General features: G+C 47.7%; 3 protein-coding genes across 3 annotated transcripts; all 3 read left to right on the top strand.

The window, feature by feature from the left end:
* The first annotated feature begins 12,272 nt into the window (after nucleotides 1–12,272).
* LOC306837131 (E3 ubiquitin-protein ligase TRIM39-like) lies at nucleotides 12,273–14,477 on the top strand. Its single transcript, XM_079364653.1, has one exon. It carries the CDS (start codon nucleotides 12,695–12,697, stop codon nucleotides 14,081–14,083), a length of 1,389 nt encoding a protein of 462 aa, XP_079220779.1. The 5' UTR covers nucleotides 12,273–12,694; the 3' UTR covers nucleotides 14,084–14,477.
* A 2,721-nt stretch (nucleotides 14,478–17,198) lies between these two features.
* LOC306836582 (E3 ubiquitin-protein ligase TRIM39-like) lies at nucleotides 17,199–18,881 on the top strand (the record flags this gene model as incomplete). The annotated part of the gene is made up of 1 exon (XM_079363756.1): nucleotides 17,199–18,881. The coding sequence occupies exon 1, from the start codon at nucleotides 17,493–17,495 to the stop codon at nucleotides 18,879–18,881; it is 1,389 nt and encodes a 462-aa protein (XP_079219882.1). The 5' UTR covers nucleotides 17,199–17,492.
* A 2,966-nt stretch (nucleotides 18,882–21,847) lies between these two features.
* LOC306836581 (E3 ubiquitin-protein ligase TRIM39-like) lies at nucleotides 21,848–23,658 on the top strand (the record flags this gene model as incomplete). The annotated part of the gene is made up of 1 exon (XM_079363755.1): nucleotides 21,848–23,658. The coding sequence occupies exon 1, from the start codon at nucleotides 22,270–22,272 to the stop codon at nucleotides 23,656–23,658; it is 1,389 nt and encodes a 462-aa protein (XP_079219881.1). The 5' UTR covers nucleotides 21,848–22,269.
* Between the last annotated feature and the right edge of the window lie 2,490 nt (nucleotides 23,659–26,148).

Raw genomic sequence — 26,148 nt, 5'->3', positions numbered from 1 at the left:
TCTGTGCATTCAGGCATGCTGCGGACGTTTGTACCTGCAGCTCCACTCCGTAGCCGGTGTACACGGTCACTGTGTAGGTGCAGTGCAGGTAGTCAGGCGGGTAGTCAGGCAGAGGGGGGTCATCAGATGAGTCGATGTACCCCTCTGGGTCGGAGAAATTCACCGAGCAGCTCTCTGGAGAGCAGAGAGCAGAGGAGTCCTCTTTAAAAAGCCCCGCTGTGTTTTCATTCATGAAGGAAACTACAGGGATCAAAAATGGCTGCTCAGCGAGGAGTCGTGGCTGTTAACGGTGACATCAGATAAATAATGACTTCCTGTATCGAGGCTGTGATCAGTGGTGAAGGATTCAAACTCAACCTAATCATCACACAAAAGCACAGGAGAAATGTTTTCAAGCTCGATGCTGCTTTTTAAAGAATCCTGAAACGTCTGCAGCTTTGAGACAGGCTGTCACGTCATCCTCCAACTTCAACTTCTTCTTGTTTTCTGCCCCTGAAAATCTCAGATTGAGTAGATGTCTAAAGACGTGAGAGAGGTCTGTCGATGCCACCGACCGCTCGACTGTTTGAGCTGAACGAAACTATTCAAACGCTGAATTAAAAAAACCTCCTCTTCTACTTCTGTCAGTGGCGTTTGGTGTGTTTGCTGTTCCTGGTTAATAAAACACATGTTACACCCTCAACCAATCACAGAGCAGTTGGTAATTGTGCTTTGTACCTTTAAGAGATACTGTGTTGCTAAGTGACTGTTTTTGAACCCTCTAAGTTTAAATGTGTGGCGCCTCTCTTTGGCCTCTGGACGCCACCTGTTGACGCCATGATAAAGACGAGAGACGTGAAAAACCGTCTTCGTGTGAAGTCTTTTTTTGACATGATTCAGATTTATTTGTGCATTTTGCTATTTAAGGGAAGTCTTACAGACTCTGATCTGTGCTCGTACCTGGAGGAAGGAGCTCGCACGTCAACAAATCATCAGGCGTGTGCCGCAGCGGGGATTGTGTGTCTGGAGGCGGAGGCTGTGTTGGATCGCTGCCTGGGCCTGACGCTGCAGCTGATGCCGGGGGTTTTACTCTCCCCAGTAATCCCCCGCTGTCATGCTCCGGGGAGCGGCTTCCAGGGAGGGAGCTGACACTGAGTCCTCTGCCCAGGAGAGGCAGCAGCTTCTGGGGCAGAGTGGAGGGCAGGATGTCCCTTTTCTGGGAGGCGAGTCGTCCTTTCTGAGTCAGCACTGTGTGCAGCACACCTCCAGCTAACGCACTGGAGCTTTTGGCTCTGGGGCTGCTCTCCTTTGTGCTCCCTGGTGTTGCCACTGGAGACGGGGCAGAGGGGTCGGCTGTGGGCGCTTCTTTATCTGGAAGCAGAGAAAGAGGAGAGCAATCTTTGAAAATGCCCCGAGAGCTCGACTTTGGGTGGCTCTGTCACCGTCCAGCGTGGCTTATCGGGGAGAGGGGTTATCTGGAGCCTGCACAGCCAAAACCCGGTCGAGCTTACCTCCATCTTTCAAGCACACACACACACACACACACACACACAGTCACAGAGAGACAAGGCAGTTAAACATGACAGGAGCAAAGAGGAGGGGGGAGAAAGTAAAAAAAAAAGAAGAAATGCAAAGACAGGCAAACTGCTCTGCCGTGCATGCTAAAACGCCATCTCCAGCAGCTTAGCTCAAAAACAGCATAGAGCAGCATTAACACACACACACACACACACACACACACACACACACAGACTGCCGTCTTGCATGGCCACACTTTACAAGCAGCAGAAACGCACACACTGGTGAAGCTTCACTTTAATCTACAGAGCAGCTCTGAAGGAGGAAACGTCGTCAACAAATCAGACAGGAAATAAAATCCTGTTTTTAACACAGCTGGTTCTGAACCTGCGTTCAGCTCGACTCATTAAGGAACTCATCTCAGCTCTCACAGCTTCCAATCATTTATTCAGACACCGCAGATGTTAACACACACTCTCTTTAAAAAGTGCTGGAGCGTTACGTTCTCGTTGTCCTCTGTAAATATTCTTCTGATATTTTCATCACAGCAATGATGTCGACTAACGAGTTGTGTGTGCTACAGTTTTTACAATTAACAAACACGATGCATCGAGTTTTACTGAGAGAATAATTATGATGACATAAAACAACATCAACACATCCAAACTGTCCTTCATCCAATCCAAACTGAAGTCTGAAGGCCACGTCGAGCCGTGTGGGAGGAGCTACTTCAGCTTAAATCATCAATTCTTCACTTGATTTATTAAAAGCTTTAGCATAGACAAAATGTTATCACAATGACAATAACTGCAAAAAAATGTTTGTTTTTTTTTAATTTTATGCCAAATAATAATTTGAAACCGTTTAAAATTTGCAAGAAGGAAAAAAAAAACGTACATCCCATCAAGCACCAAGAAAAGCTCCCGTTTGAAGGATTCATCGATAAGTGACGTTTATCTCTTCCATCCTCAGAAACATTTAAGGCCATTGTTTTAATTCTGTCACATCTTTAATGCAGATGAATAAATGCAAAGAATCTCCTGATGATGCTGCTGCGACATCGTTAATATGAGAAACAACAGTGGTCCTAAAATGGACCCTTGTGGATCCCCACTGTATGAAAGCTCATTAGACTCCATGCTATTTATGTTGAGGTGACGTATTCGACCAGGGAAGCGTGTTAGTCCAGGCTGTGGGGGAGGGGCCTAATGTCTCTGACAGAACCTGCTGAACACATCGATAAATTAGCGTCCTGTCGTGTCTCGGAAAAACGAGCTGACAGCTTCTACCTGACTCGTTTAGTTCACCTGTCAGATGAATAATTACAGCTCAGATGTTGTTCTGTCCATTAAAGCACAGATTGTGTTTATAACCCCCTCACACACACACACTCACACACACACACACAGCACAGTTTTCCAGATGAATGTGTGACGTTCAGTCCTGCAGGGGGGAAAACATCCGACACACTGATGACGGCCGACAGACTTGTGGCATTTTGGTGTTTTTTGACAAGAATTATCTGTGACATGAGCTGTTGTGACGGTTTCAGTTTGACGGGAACATTCAGCCTTCTGGAGAGACTGTCAGCGCTGAGATTTGTCACACAAATCACAGATTAAAAAATGATTTCATAATAATAACCATGAAAAACAGAAAGTCTGTGGAAAAACAACCATATAAAAAGGTTCCTTAAAGGACCAATCAGAGAGCAGCTCTCTTCCTGTGTGATCATGAAGGAAACATGCAGCAGCCAGTATGTCCTCCTTCTAACTTTAGATTCTGCTCCTTAATGCTCTGGATCTGATTGGACCAGAGAAGGTAGGCGGGGCTTTGAAGGCCGTTTTGGACGCCCCTGGGTTTGCCAGATATGAGAGCAGTTATCAGGTGAACAGGTGTTGCAGCGATGGAAGCGGGCAGTGGAACTGCTTCAGATAGAAGTGATTGTACCCGAGCTAAAAAGCCTCTGCATGTTTCTAATAAGCTCCAGCAGCAGAAAGCTTTACAGACCCATGAAGAGCTGGCTAAACACTGAAGCTACAGTGTCCACCACATGCAGAGCTGGCTAAACACTGAAGCTACAGTGTCCACTACATGCAGAGCTGGCTAAACACTGAAGCTACAGTGTCCACCACATGCAGAGCTGGCTAAACACTGAAGCTTCAGTGTCCACCACATGCAGAGCTGGCTAAACACTGAAGCTACAGTGTCCACCACATGCAGAGCTGGCTAAACACTGAAGCTACAGTGTACACCACATGCAGAGCTGGCTAAACACTGAAGCTACAGTGTCTCTACATGCAGAGCTGGCTAAACACTGAAGCTACAGTGTCCACCACATGATCCCTGCAGCCTTTAACATCAGGTGTTCTTGTGTTCTGTTTGTCTTCAGCTGTCCCTTTGACTGGGGTCAAACCGGGTCAAACCTGGACGGTGCTGTGAAGAAGAAATCAATAAAGTCTGAGTGTTTTCTGGTCCGAGTTATCGTTTGATGCACCTCTGTCTGCATGTTTACATGATCAATGTTTTGACACTGTCGTTTGTGATATGGCTCATTATTGGTGTCAGGGGCGTGTCTTTGTGTTGCCATGGTGTCTCAACAGGTGTCCATATTGTTTGATGTTTTTGCATCGTAGTATAAATTCTGGTTTCTTGACAACCTGAGATGCAACATAATGCGTCTAATTAATATGTCAAAATAAAAATAAACTGTGGCAGCGGTAGCCAAGCAACTCCCGTATTCTGCACAGCAACAAAAAAAAACACACGGATTCGGTCATCAGCTCATGGTGATGTAACAGCTGTTTTTAACCATTAAAAAATCATCGTCCTCGAACCGAACGAGTCGTTCTCTGAAGGAATCCTTTCTGTTCAAACTCACGTGCACCTATCAGTGATATAGACCCTTAAACATGTAAAAATAGGGCCCAGGTCTAAAAATACCTGAACGTCCCTTTAACAATAACATCACAGATCAGGTTGTGTGAAGTCGGAGCTCTTTGAAGAGCGCGATGAGTCTGCAGATTTTTGTTCCTCTCTAAGAAAGCAGAGCAGCTGATTTCAGTGAGAGAGGAGGAAATAATCAGCCGCTGCTTGTTTCTCCAGCGAGCTGCAGCGTGAACACAGCTCGGAGGACAAACCTGAACGTCCAGCAGGAAGAAGGTCATGTGACTCAACTGGGAGCAGAAAGACATGAAACACTCTGAAGGTAACAAGGTGGAGTCGTTGAAGGTCAAAGGTCAAAGGTCTGAAGCTTTGGCAGAAAAAACGACTCTCTGCCTGCGTGGTCAAAGATAATTACCACAGCACAGCTGGAGCATCTGTGCAAAATGCAAAAAAGATTTCTCCCTAAATTTTCCCACTTAAAGCAAAAAAAGCACAAATTCAGATTTTTTGCGTGGTTTGCAGAAGCTTGGACAAAAACATCCTGCCAGAATAAAAGTTTTTCTAACTGGTTAAAGTCCATCTGAAATGAAAATGAAAATCTGCTCTGCTGTTCAAATCCGAGTGATGAAACACAGAAGAACAAACAACGAGGAGAGAAATTCACATTCTGGCTGATTTCGTTTTTGCATTCATTTGTAAGTTTGTGATTATTTGTGCAGAGGCGGTGGGGGGGGGGGGAAGGGGGTGGGGGGGGGGGGGGGGGGCGCATGCCAACACGGCCTTCAGTGTATCAAATGATACCAGAACAACGACACACAGGGACTTTACAGCTCACAGAGTTATTAGTGTGCAGCACTCAGATAAAAGCGTCCGTGTGTTTGTCTTCCCTCTGTGGACTCAGACGCTCCGGCCTGCAGAACACACTCTCTGCTGCAGGTTCAACACACATAAACTAATGAATGTTTGTTTTACCACTATGTGATCTAATGTTGAAAATCAGCCAATCGAATCTTTGCATCAGGCAGTGACATCATCAGTGCGTCCCAGGCAGGCGGGAACTCGCTAACAGCTCCTTTATTCTTATTTCAAATGTCTGGTCTGGAGCCGGTGCAGGAGTCAGATTAAAAACACAAGCTGCCTCGTTGTTATGAGTCCAGTCATGATATCGTTTGATTTTTAGAATCAAAGTTAATTCTTGTATCATTTAAACTCTTCTCACTTCTTGCAGACATGAACGTGTTTGGCCCTCCGCGCTGCAGACATGAAAGGTTTCTGCAGCGCGGTGCGAGGACGCGCCCGCTGTGAAGATAAACCTGTTTGTGCTTCATATGTCCTGTTTCAAAGCTCTGAGGTTTAAGTTCTGCACTGACCCCCTGCTGTGCACTGATACCTGTGTGACCTCTGACAGGATGAAAGCAGCCACTTGCTGCTCTTTGGCACAAAATAGGAGCATTTTCCTGCAGCTAACAACAACCAGGACACGAGTGGAGCACTGAGACACTTTTATTGATTCTGAAAGTCTCCAAACTGTCCAATATGTGGAGACAGACACGACGGACAGAAAGCTAACGCGGCTCTGTGTTTCCTCCTGATGATGCTCAGAGAGTGAGTCTTCCACGTCTCGTACAGACCGGCAGACTGTTGGACAGTTTCTCTTCTTTACGTCGAGTCCACATGACATCATTTCTGAGACTTTGGACGTTTCTCTTGTCTCGTACAAGCTCAGGTTGCCCTCCTGAGAGGTAGAGGGCAGAGTTTGATGCTTAACACAGTGTGCAGGGCAGGAAGTGAAACCTCAGGAGTCATGGACAAGTTTTCATACATTTATTACAACTTGAACTGATTCAATCGCATCTTTAAAGAGGACACCTCTCCAAACAGCGCCCCCCTGTGGTCTAAATGAAACATCTGTGTTTCTGAGCTTTGGTCCAAATATAACATGAGTGAAGCAACAGAGGAGGTTTGTGACCCTGTTAGAAACCAGCTCTCTCTGAACGCTCCGTTTTGGTGTGTGTGTCTCTTTAAATGCAATAAGCCCCGCCCCCTGAGTTTTCCCAGCAGACATCGCTCCTCTGTAGAGAGAATAAAAACGACAGACCTGCTCCAAAGTTTTATAGGCTGGAGGTGGAGTCCATGGGGGGAGATATCACGGGAGGGGGAGGGGCTTATTTACCAGAATCCAACTTGTGATGTCACAAACTGAGAACATTTAAAACGGAGCGTTTCTCTCTGTGTGGTAAAGACTTACGCAGAACACAAACAAAGGACTGGATGATGTTAGTTCACATTCTGTGGGTCGATAGACGCTCAGGTTACCCAAATAAATCAGTCAAAGTGGATTTTTCATAATAAGTCCTCATAAAGTGAAGACTTGCTAAAGGCATAACTTCTGACAACACTTTCTCAGTGTTTTTATTACGCTGAGTCACTGCAGCTTGTCAGCAGAGCGACTCTCACTGCAGCTGATTACTGGAAGGGTTAACCTCTGAAAAGACGACAGCTTTGGAAGATCATCAAAATATTTCCAAATAAATCTGAGTGACCGATCGGCGAACACGGATCCTGTACAATCAAGCTCCATTCAGAGTCTGCCGAGCGTGATGCGTCCCTCGCCTCCTCCTGAAGACTTATTCCACATTCAGATCCAGTCACTCGGCTTGGAAACAGCCAGTCGGGGACTTTGTGGACCATTATGTTGCTGGTTTGAATTCCCCGACTCTGCGGGAAAGGAGCCGAGGATGGATGGAAGGAGGGACGCTCGCTGCCTCAGTGCTGTTGGTCCGCTTGATTGAAGACGTGAAACATTTTCATCCCCTCCGCTGTGAATGGCAGCTGCTCTGCTGGTTTATGTTTCATTAATCAACAACAATCCACGATGCTGCAGCAGAAGACAGAACCTCGGCCCTTTAAGTCTGCAGCTCGTGTGTGTGTGTGTGCTTCTCTGAAATTAGCAGGTTAGCTCGTGTGTGTGTGTGTGTTTATTTGAGCGAGGAGTGCAGGTTGTGCAGAACGAGTGCTGTGAAGGGAGAAAGAGAGCGAGGCACAGTCCGATAGTCCTCAGTGACTCCGACACCATCCAGTCTGAAGAAACGTCAAAACAGGTTTCAACACGCCGCAGACGGGGGAGCCTGGCAACGCCGCCGCCAGGCTCCTTTGAGGTTTTGTTAGTGTGTGTGTGTGTGTGTGTGTGTGTGTGTGTTTCTAAAGTCTTAAACTCAGAAGAAAGGCTGCTTCTCTTCTCTTCTTTGTTATTCAGTTTAATTTGTATTCAAGGAGCTGGTGGCTGTTTAAAGTGCTTTATCAGAGCTCAGACTGGCAGCTACTGTATCTGGAATACATTCTCTGTCTGCCATGTCCGTTCCCCATGGAGACCCGCTGAGATAACCACACACACACACACACACACACACACACACACGACTCTCTTTGAAATGTGCACAGCCTATCTCTGACTGGCTGCATTAAACAGACAGGTCAGGCAGGTTTTCATATCAGGAGCAAAAAAAAAAAAACACCAGAAACTTCTGTTTGCGTGTTCAGCTCTCATCATGTCTGCTACCATACAAATCAAAGCGCACCATCGTTAGCCAGCACAAACATCTAAGTGTGGGCAGGTAGCAGTCGAACGATCAACATGTTGGGAGCTATGCACGCTCTCCATGACCAGCGCAGGCTACGTACCACGCACGCTCCCCCTCGCCCACCACCTATACGATGACATGTGCGACAAGTGGATGAGGCGCCCATCTGACCCGCAGCCATACATCAACCTCTCACTCTCCATCGAACGGGACAATTATAATGCGCTGGGATTCGACCTGCTTAAAAGGACTCGGTCAGTGACACTGCCCGCCGAGCTGTCTGGTTGGCATCAGGGTCGCCAAACAGATGGGGCTGGATACGGACGACCTCATTCCCGTCTCTATGACAATGAAGGCCACCAACAACGAGGGCATACGGATCCTCGGAGCTGCCATCATCAGATTCTCGGGTGACAGTGACGACGCCCGGAGACTCGAGTCTTGCCAGGTCACGTACATGACAGACTCGTCAGACCGCATATTCCTCTCTCGTGCAGCCTGTGTGGATCTAGGCATGATCTCAGACAAGTTTCCAACACTATGAGAGTCAACCTGGCGGCCTCGGAATCATGTGACTGCCCACGGAGAGCGGAGCCACCGCCGATGCCAACCACACTCCCTGTGCCGCCAACAGAGGCGAACAGAGAGGCCCTACAGAAAAACCTGCTCAGGCTATACGCTCAGAGCACATTCAACACATGCCCCCATCAGCCTCAGCTGAGGATGTCTGGCCCGCCCCTCCGCTTGATGCTTGATGAGGATGCAACACCCGTCGCCTACCACACCCCCATTCCTATGGCCATTCACTGGCAGGATGAGGTGAAAGCGGGCCTCGCCTTGGCATGCTGGAGGAAGTGCCCGTTGGCACTCCGGTGACATGGTGTCACCGCATGGTGATTTGTGCGAAGAAAAACGGGAAACCACGGCGCACCGTCGACTTCCAGGCACTCAACAAGCACGCGTTCCGCGAGGCCCACCACACACAATCCCCGTTTCACCAAGCGAGACAGGTGCCCAGTGGGAAACGCAAGACTGTGTTCGACGCGTGGAATGGCTACCACAGCGTCCCCTTACACGAAGACGACCGCCACAAGACTACCTTCATCACCCCGTGGGGGCGCTACCGCTACCTCTCGGCCCCACAGGGCTACATGGCATCAGGCGATGGCTATTCACGGCGGTACGATGAGGTGGTCGCTAACATCTCAAAACAAAGTGTGTGGACGACACGCTGCTGTGGGCCAACACGATTGAGGAGAGCTACTTCCAGGCCATACAGTGGCTGGACGTTTGTGGACGGAACGGTATCATCCTCAACCCAGAAAAATTCGTCTTCAGTGCCCCCACGGTAGATTTTGCAGGCTTCACAATCTCTATAACTGATGTGCGGCCATGCTGCCGTTACCTGGAGGCGATCCGTGACTTCCCGCAACATCACCGATGTCAGGTCATGGTTCGGGCTGGTCAACCAGGTGGCCTATGCCTTCAGCCTGGCTGAAACAATGCAACCGTTCCGGAAGCTGCTGCAGAGCGGGGTGCGGTTCGAATGATCTCTAGAGCTGGAGGACGTCTTCCGCGCGTCGAAGGAGAGGATTGTACAGGAGATTGAGCGTGGCGTCCGTATCTTCGACAAGTCCAAACCAACGTGCCTGGCCACAGACTGGTCAAAGGAGGGCGTGGGCTATTGGCTCTTCCAGAAGCACTGCCGTTGCTTTCCAGTCAGGCCCTTCTGTTTCCCTGATGGTTGGAAGGTGACACTGGTCGGCAGCAGATTCACGCATGTGGCGGAATCCAGGTACGCACCAGTTGAGGGGGAGGCACTCGCCGACGCAGACGCCCTGGACAAGGCGTGCTACTTTGTGTTGGGCTGCAGGGACCTGATCGTGGCTGTCGACCACAAGCCACTTTTGAAGCTGCTTGGCAACAGGGCCCTTGATGACATACCCAACCCCCGCCTCTGCAACCTCAAGGAGAAAACCCTGCGCTACCGCTTCCGCATCATGCATGTCCCGGGCATGAAGAACAGAGCCTCTGATGCCATGTCACGCAGGCCGGTCGGCACTCCACTCCCATCGCCCATGGACCTCCCGGATGATGCTGCTGCCATGGCGCTCACACACGGACATCCTGTCGAGCTGAGCCGGTGAGGGACGATGCTGAAGACGGAGACCTAACGTGGTGCGCCGCAGGCCTCGAATCACTACGGTCTGTCACATGGGACCGTGTCAGAGAGGCCACAAGCAGCGACAGCGCTATACGTACACTAAAGGAGATGGCAGTGGACGGCTTCCCCACATCAAGGAGTATGATGCCAGAGGCCGTTCGAGACTTCCATCGATACCATGAGGACATCACATCCACTGATGGAGTGGTCCTCTATAAGGACATGGTGGTCATACCGCCCTCACTTCGCGATGAGGTGCTGAGTGCCCTGCATGCCGCTCACCAGGGCGTATCAATGATGACTGCCTGTGCGGAATCGTCTGTGTTCTGGCCCGGCATCACAGCTGACATTTGCTCCACTCGGAACAGTGCGCCCACTGTCACCGGATGGCGCCTTCACAGCCCGCTGCCCCACCGATTCCACCCATCCCAGCTGTTTACCCCTTCCAGGCGGTGTGATCGGACTTCACGCACAGGGGCGTTCACTACCTTGTTACAGTGGACCGCTACTCAAACTGGCCCATCATCTCTCGGTCGATGGGTGGTGATGCCGAACTCATATGCCACCTGCGTCGCATCTTTGCGACGTACGGGACCTCCAAAGAACTCGCATCAGATGGGGGTCCAGAATTCACCTCCGCCGAGACGAGGTCTTTCCTTCTGAGATGGGGCGTCCACCATCGTCTCTCGTTAGTTGCCTTCCCACACAGCAACTGCCGTGCAAAGATTGGGGTAAAGACAATGAAACGGCTTATAACCGACAATACAGGCCCGCAGGGTGGGCTTGACACGGACGCCGTGCAGAGGGCAGTTCTGCAATACAGAAATATGCCAGACCCGGACACGAAGGTTTCCCCTGCGAAGTGTGTTTTTGGTCGCCCCATCCTTGACTTCATCCCAATTCCCCCGGGGAGGTACAAACCACATACGACTTGGCGCAAGACACTGATGGCGAGAGAGGAGGCCCTCCGTGATGCCTGGGCGGAACACACCAAACGCCTCCCACCCCTGAGAGTGGGGGACTCGGTCCGCGTACAGAACCAGACTGGCTCATATCCCAACAAGTGGGACAGAACTGGCTTAGTTGTGGAGGTGTGCCAGCATGATCAGTACGTCATCAAGATTGATGGATCGGGCCGGGTGACGCTGAGGAACAGGAGATTCCTGCGCAAGTTTCACCCAGTCCGCAATGAACTACCTCCACCCCGATCAATAAACGACGATCTGGCATATCGTGTGGTGACACCGGCACCTGGCGTTGCCCTGCATGCTCAACCTCCTACTGTGGCCGGACCCTCCACTCCATCACCACTGGTACCCCCTCTGGAGTATGACCCTGGCCCAGACGTCCCTCATGCACCATCACCAGCTCGCAAGGCTTCAGCTGCCGAGCCTGATGTGTCGTTGGCGACTGGCAAAGGAACGCAGGACGGCACATTAAGCGTCCCGTTGTTTTATTTCTTGGAGTGAATTTGTATCTTTGCACCACAAGACACATTTTCATTTTCACATGGACTCAGAACGCCGCCTGGCGATGGCGTCCGCTGGATTCATCACGCGCTTTGACCAGCAGAAAGTCGACACAACACTTCAATTATCACCAGCTCTCTAAACACGCTGCTCATTCCACTTGAATCAAGCTTTTAGCACATGCCTTTAAAAAGTGTTTTTTGTTTTGCACAGATGCTCATTTGCATAAAGTGAAGCCACCCTGTTCCTTATTAACTCATCTGAGTGCTGCTTCACTCTTTGCATGTTATTGAGAATTACCCTGTTAGATCTCTTCTGTGAATGCATCGATGTCCCATCATGTTTTCTTTTTCATGTTACCAAACTAAAGCAGAAACACGAACAGACTTTAGGATTCTTCAGGAAGTTTAACACCGGTGAGGAGACGGAGGAGGAGCCGTCTCAAGCTCGTCTCTGCTGAAAATTATCACCAATGAAAACTGCAGTGGAGTCGTTGTTGCAAAGAACAAACGCTGACTCAGCACTTTTCGTTCACATATTTTTCAATAGTTTAAAGTTGTTAATTGTTGTCTGGCATAGAAAGAAAGATCCAAAATGTAAAATATTCAACTTCACGTTTAGTGATATGAAACCTTCCAGGTGTTCTTCTGTCTTCAGCCTGACGTCTCTCTTTGAATCCTTTTCTTCATGTTCTGGTTCTTTGAGCAGTCAGAGCTCCACACAGCGACGAAGAGGAACTAATAACAACAGACTGAGAGATTCCACTTCAAGCTGCAGGAAGAGAAATCAGACTGAAGCTCCGCCCCCTCAACTGTGACAAACCAGGAAACAGGCTGTTATTCTGCCTCACTCTGCAGAGACACACTGACAGACGGGCTTCGACCTGCAGACACAAACCAGCAGGACTTCCACTGAGAGAGGACAGGAGGACGAGGGGATACTGGGAATACTTGTTATACTGGGATACTGGGAATACGAACACTTCAAGCTGCTGCTGAATCCACAAACTGAACCAGAGTTTCAAAGTCAGAGTAACTCTCAGGGACGGGGAGCGGCTTCCTGTTTTTTTCTGCTGCATGTTTTGACTCTGAGGTAAAATGGCGTCCAAGTTAGAGGAAGATCTGAGCTGTCCGGTCTGCCTCGACATCTTTAAAGATCCAGTGATCCTGTCCTGCAGCCACAGCTTCTGTAGAGTGTGTGTGCAGAACTGCTGGAAGGAGAAGAAGAACCAGGAGTGTCCACTCTGTAAGAGGAGACATTCAAAGGGAGGATTACCTCCTGTCTTTGCTTTAAAGAATCTGTGTGAGAGTTTCCTGCAGGAGAGAGATCAGAGAGCTTCAGAGGATCTCTGCAGTCTGCACTCTGAGAAACTCAAACTCTTCTGTCTGGACCATCAGGAGCCGGTGTGTCACATCTGCAGAGATTCAGAGAAACACTCTGAGCACAGATTCAGACCCATCGATGAAGCTGCTCGACAGCACAAGAAGAAACTTGAGGAAACTCTGAAGCCGGTAAAGAAGAAGTTAAAGGTTTGGGAAGAAGTTAAAGTGAAGTTTGATCAAACAGCAGGACACATTCAGGTCCAGGCCCGACACACAGAGAGGCAGATTAAGGAGCAGTTTAAGAAGCTTCACCAGTTTCTAGAAGAGGAAGAGGAGGCCAGGCTGTGTGCACTGAGGGAGGAAGAGGAGCAGAAGAGTCAGAGGATGAAGGAGGAGATGGAGGCTCTGAGCAGAGAGATAGCAGCTCTTTCACTCACAGTCAGAGACACAGAGGACGAGCTGAGAGCTGCAGACGTCTCATTCCTGAAAAACTACAAGGCTGCAGTGGAAAGAGTCCAGCAGCGCCCCCTGCTGGAGGATCCACAGCTGCCCTCAGGAGCTCTGATAGACCAGGCCAAACACCTGGGCAACCTGAGCTTCAACATCTGGACCAAGATGAAGGACATGGTCTCCTACAGTCCGATCATTCTGGACCCAAACACTGCTAGTCCATACCTCATCCTGTCTGAAGATCTGACCTGTGTGAGTGGAGGACATAGTGAGCAGCTTCCTGATAATCCAGAGAGGATTGATGATGACTGCTCTGTCCTGGGCTCTGAGGGCTTTAACTCAGGGACTCACAGCTGGGACGTCCAGGTTGGAGACAGTACATACTGGTTCCTGGGAGTGTTAGCAGAGTCTGGACAGAGGAAGGGAGACATAGAGTCTGGATTATGGAGAATAGAGTTCAATGATGATAAATACACAGCATACTCTCCACCAGGTACACACACTGATCTCTCATTGAAGAAGAAGTTTCAGAGGATCAGAGTGAATCTGGACTGTAACAGAGGAAAGCTGTCGTTCTCTGATCCTGATACTAACACACACATACACACCTTCACACACACTTTCACTGACAGGATGTTTCCTTCCTTTTTCACTGGGGATGAACTCCCACTGAAGATTTTATCAGAGAAGATCTCTGTGACTGTGGAACACTAACACATGAAGAAGATGATGCTCTGACTCTCTCAGCATTGTTTGTGACTGCGTTGCCATGGTGACGGTGTTTTGTTCATTATAACTTTGAGTGTAATTAGACACCAGGTAAAATCTTGATCCTGATTGGTTGGTTTGTCGGCGTCTCTTTAAAGATAATCTGCTCAGAGTGTTTAACTGGTTAACTGTCGTCTGTTGCTTCAGCTACTGTGAACGTCTGATTTCAGACTTTTTCACTTGAACTCTGAGGAGTCCCTGAAGGCATCATCTGTATCTCTGTGTTATTACTTATTACTGTAAATAATTGCAACACAGCGTGATGAGAGAGAGAGAGGACCGATTTCTTCTCATGTTTTAGTCGTTAGGAGAGTCGGTCAGAGTTTAATCTTTTATTTTATTTTGATAGTATACGAGTAAAGGACTTTAACCTTCTTGTTGTTTTTGGGCCTGTTGTTCTCTGCTCTGCTAAATAAACTGTTTAAATCTGAAGTGACCTGACTGCTGGTTGTTCTTGGGAGTGGGAAGAGTGGGAGCACTTATTATGTGGGTTCTCCGGGAACAAAACAGTGCTGCATTAAGACAGTATTTAAAGTCAGGGTCTGTGATTTCCTCCTGATACACTGTTTTAATATGTTGGTTGAACTTGTCTTTAGGTCCTGACAGAAATTAATAACTCAGGTTCTCTGGAAAAGGAACAAAGTAAATCCATCGTCTGTATCAGAAAATGACCAACCTGCCTTTAACCTCCGAGCTGAATGACATCACACCCGTGTTGAAGGAAACCAAACAGTCAAAAATAATTCATCTCCAAACTGTCAAAAGGAAAAACTGTCCAAAGATGATTCACTTTGAAAGCTGCGACTACTTGACCTTCAGTGCACATGTCTGTTAATAATTAAGATAGATAGATAGATAGATAGATAGATAGATAGATAGATAGATAGATAGATAGATAGATAGATAGATAGATAGATAGATAGATAGATAGATAGATAGATAGATAGATAGATAGATAGATAGATAGATAGATAGATAGATAGATAGATAGATAGATAGATAGATAGATAGATAGACAGATAGATAGATAGATAGATAGATGTGAGTACAGTCATTAAACAGTCAATGCAGGGATGCAGACTGGGCCAATAAAGTGCTCAGCAACATAAAGGAGCAGTGATTAGCATTAAGTGTCCAAAACAATAAGGTGAAACCAGGAGTGATTAGGGTGATTATCATTAAAGTACCCAACTATTGAGGAGCAGATTAGCATTAAGTGTTGAAGACAATAGAGTGACTCTTGACCTAGTTAGAGTGATCATGTCAGCCATTACAGATGTAGCATAACACAACAGTAGGATGAAACCAGACATGATTAGGGTGATTATCATTAAAGTGACCAGTGCTCAGTAAGGTGACTATCAATATGCATTAAAGTGTCCAACTGGGGGCTGACTCTGAGGTCAGCAGCGCAGGTGAGGAGTGAGAAAAAAAGTGAAAAATGAGTCCAGGGTTCACCGTGCGCTTCTTCCCTGCCGTGACAGTGAAGTGTTGTACAGTCTTATGGCCTATAGGGGGACAAAAGAGTTCTTGAGTCTGTCCGTGGAGCACGACTGTGACAGCAGTCTGTCACTGAACATGCTCCTCTGCCCGGTGAAGGTGCTGTGCAGAGGGTGGTGTGTGTTGTCCATGATGGAGAGCATTTTGTCCAGAGTCCTCCTCTCTACCACTGTCACCAGTGAGTCCAGCTCTGTACCCACCACAGAGCCGGCCCTTCTCACCAAAGAGTCCAGCTCTGTACCCACCACAGAGCCGGCCCTCCTCACCAGTGAGTCCAGCTCTGTACCCACCACAGAGCCGGCCCTCCTCACCAGTCTGTCCAGGTGTGCTGCGTCCCTCTTCTTGCAGCTTCCTCCCCAGCACACCACGGCGTAGAAGAGGACGCTGGACACCACAGACTGGTAGAACATCTGCAGCAGCTTTTTGCAGATGTTGAAGGACCCCAGCCTTCTCAGGAAGTACAGACGGCTCTGTCCCTTCCTGCAGGTAGTTTCCATGTTAGGCGACCAGTCCAGCTTGTCATCCAGCTGCAGCCCCAGATACCCGTAGGTCCTTACCACCTCCACGTCGACCCCCCGATGGAAACAGGTTCTAGATGTGGTTTGTTCCTTCGGAAGTCCACCACCATCTCCTTGGTCTTGGAGGTGTTTAGCTGCAGATGGTTGGCACTGCACCACGTCACAAAGTCCTCGATCAGGCTCCTGTACTCCTCCTCCTGTCCATCCCTGACACAAGCAACTATCGCAGTGTCGTCCGAGTATTTCTGCATGTGGCAGAGCTCAGAGTTATACTGGAAGTCCGAGGTGTACAGGGTGAACAGGACAGGGGAGAGGACAGTCCCCTGTGGTGCTCCGGTGCTGCTGACCACAGTGTCAGATGTGCAGTCCTTCAGTCTGACGTACTGTGGTCTCTCTTTGAGGTAGTATCAAGCTTTTAGCACATGCCTTTAAAAAGTGTTTTTTGTTTTGCACAGATGCTCATTTGCATAAAGTGAATCCATCCTGTTCCTTATTAACTCATCTGAGTGCTGCTTCACTCTTTGCATGTTATTGAGAATTGCCCTGTTAGATCTCTTCTGTGAATGCATCGATGTCCCATCATGTTTTCTTTTTCATGTTACCAAACTAAAGCAGAAGCACGAACAGACTTTAGGATTCTTCAGGAAGTTTAACACCGGTGAGGAGACGGAGGAGGAGCCGTCTCAAGCTCGTCTCTGCTGAAAATTATCACCAATGAAAACTGCAGTGGAGTCGTTACTGCAAAGAACAAAAGCTGACTCAGCACTTTTCGTTCACATATTTTTCAATAGTTTAAAGTTGTTAATTGTTGTCTGGCAGAGAAAGAAAGATCCAAAATGTGGTATTCAACTTCACGTTTAGTGATATGAAACCTTCCAGGTGTTCTTCTGTCTTCAGCCTGACGTCTCTCTTTGAATCCTTTTCTTCATGTTCTGGTTCTTTGAGCAGTCAGAGCTCCACACAGCGATGAAGAGGAACTAATAACAACAGACTGAGAGATTCCACTTCAAGCTGCAGGAAGAGAAATCAGACTGAAGCTCCGCCCCCTCAACTGTGACAAACCAGGAAACAGGCTGTTATTCTGCCTCACTCTGCAGAGACACACTGACAGACGGGCTTCGACCTGCAGACACAAACCAGCAGGACTTCCACTGAGAGAGGACAGGAGGACGAGGGGATACTGGGAATACTTGTTATACTGGGATACTGGGAATACGAACACTTCAAGCTGCTGCTGAATCCACAAACTGAACCAGAGTTTCAAAGTCAGAGTAACTCTCAGGGACGGGGAGCGGCTTCCTGTTTTTTTCTGCTGCATGTTTTGACTCTGAGGTAAAATGGCGTCCAAGTTAGAGGAAGATCTGAGCTGTCCGATCTGCCTCGACATCTTTAAAGATCCAGTGATCCTGTCCTGCAGCCACAGCTTCTGTAGAGTGTGTGTGCAGAACTGCTGGAAGGAGAAGAAGAACCAGGAGTGTCCACTCTGTAAGAGGAAACATTCAAAGGGAGGATTACCTCCTGTCTTTGCTTTAAAGAATCTGTGTGAGAGTTTCCTGCAGGAGAGAGATCAGAGAGCTTCAGAGGATCTCTGCAGTCTGCACTCTGAGAAACTCAAACTCTTCTGTCTGGACCATCAGGAGCCGGTGTGTCACATCTGCAGAGATTCAGAGAAACACTCTGAGCACAGATTCAGACCCATCGATGAAGCTGCTCGACAGCACAAGAAGAAACTTGAGGAAACTCTGAAGCCGGTAAAGAAGAAGTTAAAGGTTTGGGAAGAAGTTAAAGTGAAGTTTGATCAAACAGCAGGACACATTCAGGTCCAGGCCCGACACACAGAGAGGCAGATTAAGGAGCAGTTTAAGAAGCTTCACCAGTTTCTAGAAGAGGAAGAGGAGGCCAGGCTGTGTGCACTGAGGGAGGAAGAGGAGCAGAAGAGTCAGAGGATGAAGGAGGAGATGGAAGCTCTGAGCAGAGAGATAGCAGCTCTTTCACTCACAGTCAGAGACACAGAGGACGAGCTGAGAGCTGCAGACGTCTCATTCCTGAAAAACTACAAGGCTGCAGTGGAAAGAGTCCAGCAGCGCCCCCTGCTGGAGGATCCACAGCTGCCCTCAGGAGCTCTGATAGACCAGGCCAAACACCTGGGCAACCTGAGCTTCAACATCTGGACCAAGATGAAGGACATGGTCTCCTACAGTCCGATCATTCTGGACCCAAACACTGCTAGTCCATACCTCATCCTGTCTGAAGATCTGACCTGTGTGAGTGGAGGACATAGTGAGCAGCTTCCTGATAATCCAGAGAGGATTGATGATGACTGCTCTGTCCTGGGCTCTGAGGGCTTTAACTCAGGGACTCACAGCTGGGACGTCCAGGTTGGAGACAGTACATACTGGTTCCTGGGAGTGTTAGCAGAGTCTGGACAGAGGAAGGGAGACATAGAGTCTGGATTATGGAGAATAGAGTTCGATGATGATAAATACACAGCATACTCTCCACCAGGTACACACACTGATCTCTCATTGAAGAAGAAGTTTCAGAGGATCAGAGTGAATCTGGACTGTAACAGAGGAAAGCTGTCGTTCTCTGATCCTGATACTAACACACACATACACACCTTCACACACACTTTCACTGACAGGATGTTTCCTTCCTTTTTCACTGGGGATGAACTCCCACTGAAGATTTTATCAGAGAAGATCTCTGTGACTGTGGAACACTAACACATGAAGAAGATGATGCTCTGACTCTCTCAGCATTGTTTGTGACTGCGTTGTCATGGTGACGGTGTGTGTTTTGTTCATTATAACTTTGAGTGTAATTAGACACCAGGTAAAATCTTGATCCTGATTGGTTGGTTTGTCGGCGTCTCTTTAAAGATAATCTGCTCAGAGTGTTTAACTGGTTAACTGTCGTCTGTTGCTTCAGCTACTGTGAACGTCTGATTTCAGACTTTTTCACTTGAACTCTGAGGAGTCCCTGAAGGCATCATCTGTATCTCTGTGTGCTTACTTATTACTGTAAATAATTGCAACACAGCGTGATGAGAGAGAGAGAGGACCGATTTCTTCTCATGTTTTAGTCGTTAGGAGAGTCGGTCAGAGTTTAATCTTTTATTTTATTTTGATAGTATACGAGTAAAGGACTTTAACCTTCTTGTTGTTTTTGGGCCTGTTGTTCTCTGCTCTGCTAAATAAACTGTTTAAATCTGAAGTGACCTGACTGCTGGTTGTTCTTGGGAGTGGGAAGAGTGGGAGCACTTATTATGTTGGTTCTCCGGGAACAAAACAGTGCTGCATTAAGACAGTATTTAAAGTCAGGGTCTGTGATTTCCTCCTGATACACTGTTTTAATATGTTGGTTGAACTTGTCTTTAGGTCCTGACAGAAATTAATAACTCAGGTTCTCTGGAAAAGGAACAAAGTAAATCCATCGTCTGTATCAGAAAATGACCAACCTGCCTTTAACCTCAGAGCTGAATGACATCACACCCGTGTTGAAGGAAACCAAACAGTCAAAAATAATTCATCTCCAAACTGTCAAAAGGAAAAACTGTCCAAAGATGATTCACTTTGAAAGCTGCGACTACTTGACCTTCAGTGCACATGTCTGTTAATAATTAAGATAGATAGATAGATAGATAGATAGATAGATAGATAGATAGATAGATAGATAGATAGATAGATAGATAGATAGATAGATAGATAGATAGATAGATAGATAGATAGATAGATAGATAGATAGATAGATAGATAGATAGATAGATAGATAGATAGATAGATAGATAGATAGATAGATGTGAGTACAGTCATTAAACAGTCAATGCAGGGATGCAGACTGGGCCAATAAAGTGCTCAGCAACATAAAGGAGCAGTGATTAGCATTAAGTGTCCAAAACAATAAGGTGAAACCAGGAGTGATTAGGGTGATTATCATTAAAGTACCCAACTATTGAGGAGCAGATTAGCATTAAGTGTTGAAGACAATAGAGTGACTCTTGACCTAGTTAGAGTGATCATGTCAGCCATTACAGATGTAGCATAACACAACAGTAGGATGAAACCAGACATGATTAGGGTGATTATCATTAAAGTGACCAGTGCTCAGTAAGGTGACTATCAATATGCATTAAAGTGTCCAACTGGGGGCTGACTCTGAGGTCAGCAGTGCAGATGAGGAATGAGAAAAAAAGTGAAAAATGAGTCCAGGGTTCACCGTGCGCTTCTTCCCTGCCGTGACAGTGAAGTGTTGTACAGTCTGATGGCCAGGGGGACAAAAGAGTTCTTGAGTCTGTCCGTGGAGCACGACTGTGACAGCAGTCTGTCACTGAACATGCTCATCTGCCCGGTGAAGGTGCTGTGCAGAGGGTGGTGTGTGTTGTCCATGATGGAGAGCATTTTGTCCAGAGTCCTCCTCTCTACCACTGTCACCAGTGAGTCCAGCTCTGTACCCACCACAGAGCCGGCCCTCCTCACCAAAGAGTCCAGCTCTGTACCCACCACAGAGCCGGCCCTCCTCACCAGTGAGTCCAGCTCTGTACCCACCACAGAGCCGGCCCTCCTCACCAGTCTGTCCAGGCGTGCTGCGTCCCTCTTCTTGCAGCTTCCTCCCCAGCACACCACGGCGTAGAAGAGGACGCTGGACACCACAGACTGGTAGAACATCTGCAGCAGCTTTTTGCAGATGTTGAAGGACCCCAGCCTTCTCAGGAAGTACAGACGGCTCTGTCCCTTCCTGCAGGTAGTGTCCATGTTAGGCGACCAGTCCAGCTTGTCATCCAGCTGCAGCCCCAGATACCCGTAGGTCCTTACCACCTCCACGTCGACCCCCCGATGGAAACAGGTTCTAGATGTGGTTTGTTCCTTCGGAAGTCCACCACCATCTCCTTGGTCTTGGAGGTGTTTAGCTGCAGATGGTTGGCACTGCACCACGTCACAAAGTCCTCGATCAGGCTCCTGTACTCCTCCTCCTGTCCATCCCTGACACAAGCAACTATCGCAGTGTCGTCCGAGTATTTCTGCATGTGGCAGAGCTCAGAGTTATACTGGAAGTCCGAGGTGTACAGGGTGAACAGGACAGGGGAGAGGACAGTCCCCTGTGGTGCTCCGGTGCTGCTGACCACAGTGTCAGATGTGCAGTCCTTCAGTCTGACGTACTGTGGTCTCTCTTTGAGGTAGTATCAAGCTTTTAGCACATGCCTTTAAAAAGTGTTTTTTGTTTTGCACAGATGCTCATTTGCATAAAGTGAATCCATCCTGTTCCTTATTAACTCATCTGAGTGCTGCTTCACTCTTTGCATGTTATTGAGAATTGCCCTGTTAGATCTCTTCTGTGAATGCATCGATGTCCCATCATGTTTTCTTTTTCATGTTACCAAACTAAAGCAGAAGCACGAACAGACTTTAGGATTCTTCAGGAAGTTTAACACCGGTGAGGAGACGGAGGAGGAGCCGTCTCAAGCTCGTCTCTGCTGAAAATTATCACCAATGAAAACTGCAGTGGAGTCGTTGTTGCAAAGAACAAACGCTGACTCAGCACTTTTCGTTCACATATTTTTCAATAGTTTAAAGTTGTTAATTGTTGTCTGGCATAGAAAGAAAGATCCAAAATGTAAAATATTCAACTTCACGTTTAGTGATATGAAACCTTCCAGGTGTTCTTCTGTCTTCAGCCTGACGTCTCTCTTTGAATCCTTTTCTTCATGTTCTGGTTCTTTGAGCAGTCAGAGCTCCACACAGCGACGAAGAGGAACTAATAACAACAGACTGAGAGATTCCACTTCAAGCTGCAGGAAGAGAAATCAGACTGAAGCTCCGCCCCCTCAACTGTGACAAACCAGGAAACAGGCTGTTATTCTGCCTCACTCTGCAGAGACACACTGACAGACGGGCTTCGACCTGCAGACACAAACCAGCAGGACTTCCACTGAGAGAGGACAGGAGGACGAGGGGATACTGGGAATACTTGTTATACTGGGATACTGGGAATACGAACACTTCAAGCTGCTGCTGAATCCACAAACTGAACCAGAGTTTCAAAGTCAGAGTAACTCTCAGGGACGGGGAGCGGCTTCCTGTTTTTTTCTGCTGCATGTTTTGACTCTGAGGTAAAATGGCGTCCAAGTTAGAGGAAGATCTGAGCTGTCCGATCTGCCTCGACATCTTTAAAGATCCAGTGATCCTGTCCTGCAGCCACAGCTTCTGTAGAGTGTGTGTGCAGAACTGCTGGAAGGAGAAGAAGAACCAGGAGTGTCCACTCTGTAAGAGGAAACATTCAAAGGGAGGATTACCTCCTGTCTTTGCTTTAAAGAATCTGTGTGAGAGTTTCCTGCAGGAGAGAGATCAGAGAGCTTCAGAGGATCTCTGCAGTCTGCACTCTGAGAAACTCAAACTCTTCTGTCTGGACCATCAGGAGCCGGTGTGTCACATCTGCAGAGATTCAGAGAAACACTCTGAGCACAGATTCAGACCCATCGATGAAGCTGCTCGACAGCACAAGAAGAAACTTGAGGAAACTCTGAAGCCGGTAAAGAAGAAGTTAAAGGTTTGGGAAGAAGTTAAAGTGAAGTTTGATCAAACAGCAGGACACATTCAGGTCCAGGCCCGACACACAGAGAGGCAGATTAAGGAGCAGTTTAAGAAGCTTCACCAGTTTCTAGAAGAGGAAGAGGAGGCCAGGCTGTGTGCACTGAGGGAGGAAGAGGAGCAGAAGAGTCAGAGGATGAAGGAGGAGATGGAAGCTCTGAGCAGAGAGATAGCAGCTCTTTCACTCACAGTCAGAGACACAGAGGACGAGCTGAGAGCTGCAGACGTCTCATTCCTGAAAAACTACAAGGCTGCAGTGGAAAGAGTCCAGCAGCGCCCCCTGCTGGAGGATCCACAGCTGCCCTCAGGAGCTCTGATAGACCAGGCCAAACACCTGGGCAACCTGAGCTTCAACATCTGGACCAAGATGAAGGACATGGTCTCCTACAGTCCGATCATTCTGGACCCAAACACTGCTAGTCCATACCTCATCCTGTCTGAAGATCTGACCTGTGTGAGTGGAGGACATAGTGAGCAGCTTCCTGATAATCCAGAGAGGATTGATGATGACTGCTCTGTCCTGGGCTCTGAGGGCTTTAACTCAGGGACTCACAGCTGGGACGTCCAGGTTGGAGACAGTACATACTGGTTCCTGGGAGTGTTAGCAGAGTCTGGACAGAGGAAGGGAGACATAGAGTCTGGATTATGGAGAATAGAGTTCGATGATGATAAATACACAGCATACTCTCCACCAGGTACACACACTGATCTCTCAGTGAAGAAGAAGTTTCAGAGGATCAGAGTGAATCTGGACTGTAACAGAGGAAAGCTGTCGTTCTCTGATCCTGATACTAACACACACATACACACCTTCACACACACTTTCACTGACAGGATGTTTCCTTCCTTTTTCACTGGGGATGAACTCCCACTGAAGATTTTATCAGAGAAGATCTCTGTGACTGTGGAACACTAACACATGAAGAAGATGATGCTCTGACTCTCTCAGCATTGTTTGTGACTGCGTTGTCATGGTGACGGTGTGTGTTTTGTTCATTATAACTTTGAGTGTAATTAGACACCAGGTAAAATCTTGATCCTGATTGGTTGGTTTGTCGGCGTCTCTTTAAAGATAATCTGCTCAGAGTGTTTAACTGGTTAACTGTCGTCTGTTGCTTCAGCTACTGTGAACGTCTGATTTCAGACTTTTTCACTTGAACTCTGAGGAGTCCCTGAAGGCATCATCTGTATCTCTGTGTGATTACTTATTACTGTAAATAATTGCAACACAGCGTGATGAGAGAGAGAGAGGACCGATTTCTTCTCATGTTTTAGTCGTTAGGAGAGTCGGTCAGAGTTTAATCTTTTATTTTATTTTGATAGTATACGAGTAAAGGACTTTAACCTTCTTGTTGTTTTTGGGCCTGTTGTTCTCTGCTCTGCTAAATAAACTGTTTAAATCTGAAGTGACCTGACTGCTGGTTGTTCTTGGGAGTGGGAAGAGTGGGAGCACTTATTATGTTGGTTCTCCGGGAACAAAACAGTGCTGCATTAAGACAGTATTTAAAGTCAGGGTCTGTGATTTCCTCCTGATACACTGTTTTAATATGTTGGTTGAACTTGTCTTTAGGTCCTGACAGAAATTAATAACTCAGGTTCTCTGGAAAAGGAACAAAGTAAATCCATCGTCTGTATCAGAAAATGACCAACCTGCCTTTAACCTCCGAGCTGAATGACATCACACCCGTGTTGAAGGAAACCAAACAGTCAAAAATAATTCATCTCCAAACTGTCAAAAGGAAAAACTGTCCAAAGATGATTCACTTTGAAAGCTGCGACTACTTGACCTTCAGTGCACATGTCTGTTAATAATTAAGATAGATAGATAGATAGATAGATAGATAGATAGATAGATAGATAGATAGATAGATAGATAGATAGATAGATAGATAGATAGATAGATAGATAGATAGATAGATAGATAGATAGATAGATAGATAGATAGATAGATAGATAGATAGATAGATAGATAGATGTGAGTACAGTCATTAAACAGTCAATGCAGGGATGCAGACTGGGCCAATAAAGTGCTCAGCAACATAAAGGAGCAGTGATTAGCATTAAGTGTCCAAAACAATAAGGTGAAACCAGGAGTGATTAGGGTGATTATCATTAAAGTACCCAACTATTGAGGAGCAGATTAGCATTAAGTGTTGAAGACAATAGAGTGACTCTTGACCTAGTTAGAGTGATCATGTCAACCATTACAGATGTAGCATAACACAACAGTAGGATGAAACCAGACATGATTAGGGTGATTATCATTAAAGTGACCAGTGCTCAGTAAGGTGACTATCAATATGCATTAAAGTGTCCAACTGGGGGCTGACTCTGAGGTCAGCAGTGCAGATGAGGAATGAGAAAAAAAGTGAAAAATGAGTCCAGGGTTCACCGTGCGCTTCTTCCCTGCCGTGACAGTGAAGTGTTGTACAGTCTGATGGCCTATAGGGGGACAAAAGAGTTCTTGAGTCTGTCCGTGGAGCACGACTGTGACAGCAGTCTGTCACTGAACATGCTCCTCTGCCCGGTGAAGGTGCTGTGCAGAGGGTGGTGTGTGTTGTCCATGATGGAGAGCATTTTGTCCAGAGTCCTCCTCTCTACCACTGTCACCAGTGAGTCCAGCTCTGTACCCACCACAGAGCCGGCCCTTCTCACCAAAGAGTCCAGCTCTGTACCCACCACAGAGCCGGCCCTCCTCACCAGTGAGTCCAGCTCTGTACCCCCCACAGAGCCGGCCCTCCTCACCAGTCTGTCCAGGCGTGCTGCGTCCCTCTTCTTGCAGCTTCCTCCCCAGCACACCACGGCGTAGAAGAGGACGCTGGACACCACAGACTGGTAGAACATCTGCAGCAGCTTTTTGCAGATGTTGAAGGACCCCAGCCTTCTCAGGAAGTACAGACGGCTCTGTCCCTTCCTGCAGGTAGTGTCCATGTTAGGCGACCAGTCCAGCTTGTCATCCAGCTGCAGCCCCAGATACCCGTAGGTCCTTACCACCTCCACGTCGACCCCCCGATGGAAACAGGTTCTAGATGTGGTTTGTTCCTTCGGAAGTCCACCACCATCTCCTTGGTCTTGGAGGTGTTTAGCTGCAGATGGTTGGCACTGCACCACGTCACAAAGTCCTCGATCAGGCTCCTGTACTCCTCCTCCTGTCCATCCCTGACACAAGCAACTATCGCAGTGTCGTCCGAGTATTTCTGCATGTGGCAGAGCTCAGAGTTATACTGGAAGTCCGAGGTGTACAGGGTGAACAGGACAGGGGAGAGGACAGTCCCCTGTGGTGCTCCGGTGCTGCTGACCACAGTGTCAGATGTGCAGTCCTTCAGTCTGACGTACTGTGGTCTCTCTGTGAGGTAGTATCAAGCTTTTAGCACATGCCTTTAAAAAGTGTTTTTTGTTTTGCACA

The sequence above is a fragment of the Symphodus melops genome, assembly GCF_947650265.1.
Source record: "Symphodus melops genome assembly, chromosome: 16".
Classification (NCBI taxonomy): Eukaryota; Metazoa; Chordata; class Actinopteri; order Labriformes; family Labridae; genus Symphodus; species Symphodus melops.
This window is presented reverse-complemented; position numbering and strand designations above follow the sequence as displayed.